This window comes from Nicotiana sylvestris, chromosome 9, assembly GCF_000393655.2.
Source record: "Nicotiana sylvestris chromosome 9, ASM39365v2, whole genome shotgun sequence".
Taxonomy (NCBI): domain Eukaryota; kingdom Viridiplantae; phylum Streptophyta; class Magnoliopsida; order Solanales; family Solanaceae; genus Nicotiana; species Nicotiana sylvestris.
The window spans coordinates 22,087,556-22,096,787 of NC_091065.1; the positions used below are offsets into that span (position 1 = coordinate 22,087,556).

At 38.5% G+C, this 9,232-nt stretch overlaps 1 protein-coding gene across 1 annotated transcript; it reads left to right on the forward strand.

Moving 5' to 3' along the window:
* The first annotated feature begins 221 nt into the window (after nt 1–221).
* On the forward strand, nt 222–8,617 carry LOC104209961 (uncharacterized). Its single transcript, XM_009758733.2, has 13 exons — nt 222–571; nt 2,293–2,369; nt 2,454–2,534; nt 4,821–4,949; nt 5,042–5,128; nt 5,530–5,583; nt 5,740–5,830; nt 5,907–5,977; nt 6,071–6,140; nt 6,230–6,282; nt 7,512–7,605; nt 7,744–7,841; nt 8,228–8,617. Exons 1-13 carry the CDS (start codon nt 340–342, stop codon nt 8,315–8,317), a joined length of 1,227 nt encoding a protein of 408 aa, XP_009757035.1. The 5' UTR covers nt 222–339; the 3' UTR covers nt 8,318–8,617.
* The last annotated feature ends 615 nt before the right edge of the window (nt 8,618–9,232 follow it).

Genomic DNA, 9,232 nt, shown 5'->3' on the forward strand with positions numbered 1-9,232 from the left:
CAATTCTCTCTCAGCTTCCGCAATTGCTTATGACATTAGTTTTCGCGCACGACACTGACAATCTAGTCTAGCGTGCGGAGGGGACCTCATTGGCGGACAGCAACCGCAGTGACATTGGTTGCTTAGCCTTACGTTACCGTTCCAAAGAACATCAGCAAAGCGTTGCGTAAGAGTATACATGACCCTCCCCTCGTTGAAAGGATACTCCCCTTTCTTGAAATATATCTTCTTGGGATTTTCACGCACTCCCTTTCTTAATTTTGTTGCAGGATGCGGTAGCTGCGTAGGAACCTTCTTGGTGTGTTTGTTATCCCTGAAGGTGCGCAGGAACCTTCAGGGATGTTGGTGGGAGTGGGACCCATACTGCACGTGCAATCCGACAAGCCATGCGTTCTCTGCTATAAACACCGGGGCCGAGTCTCAAATGTGAACAACTACTCCTCAGCAAACAATAAAGTCCTCTTCACTGATCGCAACACCAACAACAAAATGGCGGAGGAGGCAGCCATCGTTGCCGCCAATCTTCGCTCTGACTTTCTTCAGCTCCTTCGCACCCGCCGTCCTCCTCAAGGTACTCTTTTTTACCCTAATTAGTGTTTCTATTTCCTTAATTTTCTGAATATGAGTACTTTACAAGCTCAGAATCGCAAATGCTTTCTCTTCAATTGTGTTTTTCTTTTTTGTGTTAAAGATTATTGAAACTATTTTCTTGCATCGGTCTCTGGTAGTAGCTGCATTTGTTGTTTATTTTTTTTGGTAATAAATGTGAAATATTACCATTAACCAACCAAATTACTACATCTCTTGAGCTCCTATAGCTCCAGTACGCTCATCTCTGCATTTAAGCCTCCAAATACAAAAAACTAGAAAAATGCTGCCAACTACACAAACTAACCTCTAGTATTTCCTCTAAGTACATAACCTGTTCAGTAATTGTCTACATTGCTGTGCTTTCCTACCTATTTGTATATCCTCTAATCTGTATTTGAGCTCCTTTTTTAGCTGTGCAATTGCAAGGTCTGTATTCACACTTGTGTTCCTGAATATCTTCCAATTCCGTGCCTGCCATGTGTGGTATATCGCTGCCCCCCATATGGATGCCACTACTTCTTTCTTCATCTGTTTCCATTTTTTGCTTTTCAACCAATGTAGGCTTTGTGTAACTCCCCTGGCCATCAATTGAATACCTATCCATTGACTTAACTCGTTTCTCATCTCCCTTATCCACTCACAGTCCACAAACAGATGCTGCATTGTTTCCACTACTCCATTCCCACATAAGCTGCATGTATTGTCTGTCACTGTTATGTGCATGTGCTGCAGTCTCTCCTTTGTGAGCAATTTCTTTTGATTAGCCAACCAAACTATGAACCTGTGCTTTGGCTGCATTACTTTGGTCCATACTAAATCAGCAACTTTGCATCTAACCAATCCAGTCAGTAGTGCATTGTAGCTCTGAGTTACTGAGTACTGTCCGTTAGGTGTGAGTATATTTACCGCTTTGGTACCACTATGTCATGATTGCCTTAAGTGCATTAAGCTTCCTCCAATACCTGCTACTATCCACTGGAGGGCTATAGTTCCAAATGGTATCATTTTGCTTTATGTATATGCCATGCATCCACCTCACCCAAAGTGAGTCCTTTTTCTCATTTAGCTGCCAGAGTAGTTTTCCACTGAGGCTGTGTTCCAATTGCTGCTGCCTTTATGTTCAATCCTCCATACTTTTTTGGTTTACACACCTTCTCCCAAGCCACCAATGCTATCTTCTTGTGTTCCTTTGATGTGCCCCATAGGTAGTCCCTACATCTCTTGTCAACTGCTATAAGCACACTTTGTGGGAGATAAAGACTGCCCCCCTCCCCCCCCCAAAAAAAGTTATAGATTGGAAACAAGACACTTTGTCAATTTGTTCTTGTGTTTATTTATTTTTGGCATGGGTTGTATCAAACTTCTTTTGAAGTTTCTAGTTAGGCAAATTTAATCCTAAAAAAATCAAAGGTGATTCCGCACAGGTGGTTGATGGGGAATTGCACTATAGAATATTCTCAATATTTTTGAATGTTGAAGAAGGGCTTTATGTATAGGGAGCTTTTCTTCCATACTTTGCCTAGTTTGAAGACCCATAGTCACTTAACCATCAGTCTGCTACTAGATTTTCTTGTTTCAACTATACATTTTGATTGTTGAGATCACCTTTTCTTTTTTCCATTTGGTAGACTTTGTGGATTCTTGTCTTACCGCCCTTAGACTAATCAACGAACTTGTATTCCTTTATGTAATTCCTTTCAGTTCAACTCTGTGTGGTACCTGGAAAACCTGTGACTGATCCATTATATCAGGAAAGTCCAAAGCCAACATTCAGTGAGGTCGTACAACTCCTTCACAAGCTTTATATTTGTTATTCTGCACTATTTTGGTGCCATTTTGACCGCGATATTTGTCAAATACAGGTAATGGCATCTTGCCCTAAGGAAGATATACCCAATTTGAAGGAACTTCTTCAGGAGGAAAATTTCTACCTGACTACGGAGGTTACATGATTTCTATATTTTCATTACATTCATCAATCTACAGAGTACTATATATCATTATGATATATTTTAATAAATGGAAGTAAAGATATTTAATGTTCCCCTTTCCCGCCTTCCCCAATGTGTAGGAAAAAAGCATACTGATAGAGATCAAAGAATATAATGCCCAGACCCTTTTCCAACATCTCTTTTGTATTAGATCTAAGGAAAAGAACTATTCTGTCAACTGGAATGCCTCTATAAAACAAAAACAACTACGCTTTAATCTAAATCCAGTTGGGGTCAGCTATATGAATTCTCACTATTTATTTCGCTATTTTTGGACTAGAGTGCCTCAAAGTGTTTTTAAAGTAAATAAAAGTGTAAAGGTTCTGCGATAATTAAAAAAAATGGTGCCAGCAGTCCAATGAAGTGGCTACATCATTTATAATTCTTTAATTACACAAATAACATATTAATTGAGAGATAAATGTAGGAATATTCTCATTTTTCAGACGTAATATTCTCCATGTCTCTGATGACGTCCAATCCAACACCTCTAAATGAAGCATAGCACGATCTTTAGCAATAATAAACCCAACAAAGATTGAGGTCGAATCCCACAAGGAGTAGGTTTGTGCTAAAGTGTCCAAATACATGTAAACTTGGTGATTCTTAAGTTTATCTTCAAGCAAAAGAGTGGTGATCAATTATGTCTACAATTACTAGTAAAATTTAACTAAGGAATTCTATCGGACACATAGAATGCAAATAAAGGTGCAGTGTTATCAAAGGCAACTACAAATATGTATGTGTAGTCTAAGACTAATATCTATAAGCATGAATACCAAATATATGGACAATGAAATTGAAGAATTTATGATAAAGTGAAATATCAATTGTTTATCGTCGCCTCTTCAGTATTATGCTCATTGGCAAGGAAACGTATGCCTTAGAGCCTTGATGACAGCACCGAAGCGCCCCCCTAAGCGAGGCGAAGCGCTCAACATGTTTTGAGCCTCACTTCAGGGCTTAAGCGTGCTTTAAGCGCGCCTTTGATAACACGGTAAAGGTGTAGTAACAAATAAGAGAAAGACGCTAGGATTGTTTTTCCTTCGTGTAGGCTATGCTTTTTGGTATATAGATGTTCAATTCTAGTTAATTAAGCATGTGTTATGGCCTCAATTTCAATTCTACCAACTTAATGTCTTCCAACACTTAAAATGATTTTTACCCCAAGTTGCTCTTCCAAGTCAACTAAGGCTCAATGATAAGCAATTGATTAGCAAGTAGAAATCACACTATTCCTAACTAGATTTCATTGGTCAAGTGATTAACCCTCTTAATTCCTTGGTAATTACTTTGTACCTAAGCTAGGTTCCACTCTTCCAAGTTGGAACAAGCAAAATAGGCGTGGATTTAGTGTTTGCAACCACAAAATCAATCAATAAAGCATGAAGTAATTAGATAACACAAAGCTTAATCAAACTTAGAATTTGTATTAACAACCCAAAAATATAACCCCACTTAGGATTCACAATCCCAGCTTAAAAAGCTTAGCTAGACATAATAAGGAAAGAAAATACAAATAGAGATGAAATTCTCAACATAATAGCTAAAGAGGAAAGAAAGTTTGTTTATAACAACGGTGAAGTCGCCCAAAACCCTTAAGGAAAACTCCAAAAGCTGCTCTCCGACGTTCAAAGATGCTCTAAAGAATGACCTAGATTGCTATTTAAAATTGTTTGCAATATCTGGCAAAAGTGCCCCTATGGTGTCCAGTCGTGGAGCCGATTGATGACCGTCTCCACTTTGGTTCTAATGCTTCAGATGTCTTCGTGGCCTTGTTACGGAGCCGTTGGTGTTCGTGGACTTGGACAGAGTTCTTTCAATTTCTTCAAGATCGATCATGGCCTGAATCAGCTCATCCACGATTCACATCGTGGAGTTGTTCGTCTAGCCATTCAAGACCGTAGAGCTGGGCAGACTTTGCTCCAAATTTTCCATACTTAGCCATTTTTTTCATGCACTTTTTCATCCCTAGTTTCGGCTCCACTTTCTTCCATCGTTAAATCTTCAATCCTTTGCTCCAAATTCCATCTCTTTTCATCCTATTTTTGATCAAATCCTTCGTCAACTATTTCATTTAGGCTCAAACACCTGAAATCAACCGAATTAAGTTAGTCAAGGCTATTAAATCTTACTTAAAGAACCTTAAAACTCAAGAAAAAGGTATGAATAAGTTAGCAAAATACCAACTTATCAGTCTCCAGCTGTCAGTATTGAGCATGAACTCACTGTTTCCAGGAAGGAGAGCAGGGGCGGTTGCCTGTCTTGGTATTGAGCATGAAAGAAAGTGATAAGAAGAAGAGACCAGCTGTTGTCTTCCTGCATAGTACAAACAAATGCAAAGAGTGGTTACGGCCATTGCTTGAGGTGATATTCTGTTTTCTTAAAAATACTCTGTATCATCATGGATCAATAAGGACAATTCTGTGTATGAATCTCTTTTTACTTTTTGGGTTCAGGCTTATGCTTCAAGGGATTACATAGCTGTAGCAATTGATTCTCGATATCATGGAGAACGTGCCACCAGTATGACAACATATCGAGATGTAAGAACATAGCATTTTAATCTTCATTATCTTTTCATTCAAAACAGTATACTCAGTTCCAATAGGCTATGGGCGAGCTGTCTTAAATTTATACCATATACTAATTACTCCGTTATTTAGTAGCAAAATCTTTGGCCTTTTATTATGAAGGATCCAATTTGTTGAGTATTAACTGTATGGCCTATGGAAGTACTGAAACTACTTCGCTTTTTCGGAGTATAAACTGTGGGGAGGATCTGTTCTGTATATCATGGTGTACTTAATTTCTGTTATTACTGGCTTCATATTGAGGGGGAGAAATCAAGAAGTGAACTTGCCACACTATTTTCTTTACATGGAATGCTTGGATGCTACTATCTGATTGAGTTGATATGCCTGACTGCTTTCTCTCTACAATTCAGGCCCTTATATCGTCATGGAAGAAAGGTGATACAATGCCTTTTATATTTGATACGGTAAGGCAATCGAGACTTGTTGTTTGGAAAATGGACGTAATTCCACTGTTTTTTAGTTGAGAGAGCTTGATAAAGTACAGTTTTTAATCTAAAACCACCGTGCTTATTATCTAATATCTAGCCTCTGAAAAAAGTACTTTTCTGCAAATTTTGAAGGTCTGGGACTTGATAAAACTGGCAGATTATCTGACAGAGAGGGAAGATATTGACTCGTCAAGGATTGGAATTACTGGTGAATCACTTGGAGGTTAGGCGAGTCACTTAACGTTCAATATCAACTGTTACTTAAACATGTGGAGTTCATAATATGTTCTGTCTTGCAGGTATGCATGCATGGTTTGCTGCATTCGCTGATACTCGCTATGCAGTGGTTGTTCCTATAATCGGAGTTCAGGTGACCCTTGAAAATTAGTTTAAGTGAAGATATAAAGAGTTATGGATATATCAATAGGAGATTTACTGTGGAGATCTTGGAATGAGGTTGCAGGGATTTCAGTGGGCTATTGAGCATGACAGGTGGCAGCCAAGAGTTGACAGTATCAAGGCTGTGTTTGAAGGTGACTGAAACTAACTTAACTTGTATTTTATCAGCGTATTGTAGTTGTGTATGTTCTTATCTGGAAATGTCATCTGTTTGTCCTTTCAGAAGCACGTGCTGATTTAGGCAAGAATGAAATTGATAAAGAAGTGGTTCAGAAGGTCAGGTCTATTTGTCTTCCTGCTTCTTGTACCCTATCTCGTTTCCTTGTTGCTTGTCTAGTAAGCGACTTGGTCATTGTGCTTGTGCAGTAACTGATTAGCTTTACTCAAGATGCTTCATTCTCTTAAATATAACTGGCCTTAAAGTGGTTGGAGATTTGGGACAATCATATCTTGTTTCTTATCATCAAAGGAAAGGGCAAGAGTAAAAAAGTTTCTAGATAGGTAGAACTAAGTTCTTAGGAGCAAGCCTGGGGCTTGAAGCACTAGTTGCAGCTGTGTAAATTGTAATCAAAAGTAAAAAAGCAAATGCTCCTATGTTTCAGTTGATCAAGCCTTTTCACCAGAAGCTCTCACACTTAAGGGAAAAAATGAGGAGCAGTAGCAGCAAAACTGAATCTGTTTAAGCAAGTTCTCCTGCAAGGGAGCGGGATCTATTGAGTAACCAGAAGAAAAATGAGATCTCACATTTTTCAGATTTATTCTTAGAGATTCAGCTGACGTATAAATAAGGCGAGGCATAGATTCATCCCTCTTTAGTGGAACTCTCATAGTTTCTACCAGTTTCCGGAGTAACCAGAAGAAAATGGGATCTCACATTGTTCGGATTATTCTCAGAGGTTCAGCTGATGTATAAATAAGGTGAGGCCTAGACTCATCCTTCTTTAGTGGAACTCTTATAGTTTCTACTAATTAAGATGGAAACCCATACCTCATGCTGTTGAGGACATCTAAATTTCTGAGACCAAAAGCCTTCAGACGTTTTTCTTGGTACTTGTTCATAACCTTATTCATCTGGCTTGCTATTATTCCAATGTCTCTCTTTTTTACTTCATCTTTCCTTCATCTAGTCTGCAATAAGTTTCTTGAGCCAATAGAAGACTATCTACAATGACCCCATTCTTAGTGGATAAACTTCCCTCACGTGACATAAATTAAGGGAGATCTCTGATCCAGTTTTATCGGCCAGCACTGTATTTGAGAAGCTGTAAAAATTTATCAGCCTAAAGTTGAGAAAAAGTAAATGTATAGCTCTCCGAAAGACTGGATCAAGCGACTGTTCCAAGTTAAGACTTGTGGCAAGGCAACTTTTAATTTATAAATTCAATTGTATATTGTTATAGTCATCAGTTTCCAAAATGCAGCTTTAGAACTTTTTAAAATTTTCACGATAATATTCATCAAAAAAAAATTATTTCTGTTTGATCTTAATTAGAATACGTGACCAGGTCTGGGACAGAATTGCTCCAGGTTTGGCATCTCAGTTCGATTCACCATACACAGTACCAGTCATTGCACCGTGCCCCTTGCTGATTTTAAATGGTATGATGATCTATTTGTTCACATGATTTATGATAATTCGTGCCATTACCATTTATTAAACATCAATTGTCAGAATGTATGCACCATTTCAAATTTGTGCAAATAACTGGAAGATAAATCTACATTTGGGAAATGTAGGAGCGGAAGATCCTCGTTGTCCCATTGCTGGCCTGGATATTCCGAAATCAAGAGCCCATAAAGCTTATGAGAATGCTGGTTGTCCACTTAATTTCAAGGTACGATGATATCCTCACTGCCTCCCTCATTTTTTCAGGAAAACAAAGCATGTTTCCTTCACCATCAGCTAATTTTGATTCCAAGGGTTCAAAGGGGGAAAACAAGGGGCGTGTTTGGTAGGAAGGAAAATATTGTCCTCGAAAATATTTTCTTGAAAAATAAGTGGCTTTCTTACTTATTTTCTGGTGTTTGGCTATGTAGAATATTAGGTAGCAAAAAATATTTTTTGAAAAATATATAATTTAGGCAAACACTACGGGAGACGAAATGGGTAAGGGCGAGGGAGGATGGTAGTGGCAGGGGTAGGGGTGGGGTGGGGGGATGGGGCTTTAGATGACCAGTTTTCATGCCATTCCTGAAATGTCTGTTTTCCTTTACATTTCAGGTGATAGCGCAAGATGGTATTGGACATAAAATGACTCCATTGATGGTGAAGGAAGCGAGCAATTGGTTTGACAGGTTCCTTAAAGTGTAATACCAAGGTTTTCGTAACGAGTAAAGATTGTTGATAATTTCTTCTGTAAAATGGTAAAAGCTGCTTTACTAGCTAATAAAGTGGGAAAATGTAATTGATAGAATACATTTATTTCACAGCTTTTATTTTGGGTTTGGGGGGTGACTGAGTTAAGCCCAAGTGTATTCCAGGGCATCTTCAAGCTTATTTCGTGGAGTTCGCGTTCTTGTAGAGTTTGTAGGATTTTACTGGGCCATCATTGTTGTTGCGTTCTCGTAGAGTTGTGCGGGCCATTTGCATCTATACCCGCTTTTTGTGTCACATTTTAACTTGTGCCCGCTTTGCAAAAACAATTGCAAGCGTATCCGCTTTTTCGCATAACTTCAGCACACGGGGCTGAAGTAGCAAAGTTCAGCTCAAGAGCTGAAGTTTCCCAGTTAGTTTTTGTGTTGTAACTGAGAAACTTTGTGTTGTAACTTCAGCTCTAGATCACATGCAAATAAGTCAAAACCCAATCAGTTCCTCAGTACACATACAGGTACCTTGCGAGCCTGGACTACTGTGGCTTTATACAGGGCTGTGGTTCCTGGGTAAACTGCCAAAACTTGTTTTCCAGGAGGGAATTCTTGAGTGGTTGCAAGATCACTTATCTTGGGAAAAGGTATAATATGTGACCAGGGTAGCTTGTACTTTCTGTAATTGGCAAAAGAATAGAACCAGTAATTCCGGTAAGAAGGTGAATAATCATTTAGTAAGCAAAAGCGGTTGCTGAAGAAAAAACCACAGTTATGATGTAATCAGTTATCAGTCATCATATTCTTCAGTCTTTGTTCTTCTTGTTTTTATACTCTTCTCTATCAAGTGAAGACACAGATTTATAGGAAGACAGTAGAAGAATTAATATTTAAAAAGGCAAAGGAAAATCAAATATGGCAT

Coding starts and splice junctions, on each gene's coding strand:
- LOC104209961 (XM_009758733.2), top strand. CDS start 340: ATGTTGGTGGGAGTGGGACCCATACTGCACGTGCAATCCGACAAGCCA. Junction 5,831..5,906: donor TACTGGTGAATCACTTGGAG/GTTAGGCGAGTC, acceptor TCTGTCTTGCAG/GTATGCATGCATGGTTTGCT. Junction 7,606..7,743: donor CCCCTTGCTGATTTTAAATG/GTATGATGATCT, acceptor TGGGAAATGTAG/GAGCGGAAGATCCTCGTTGT.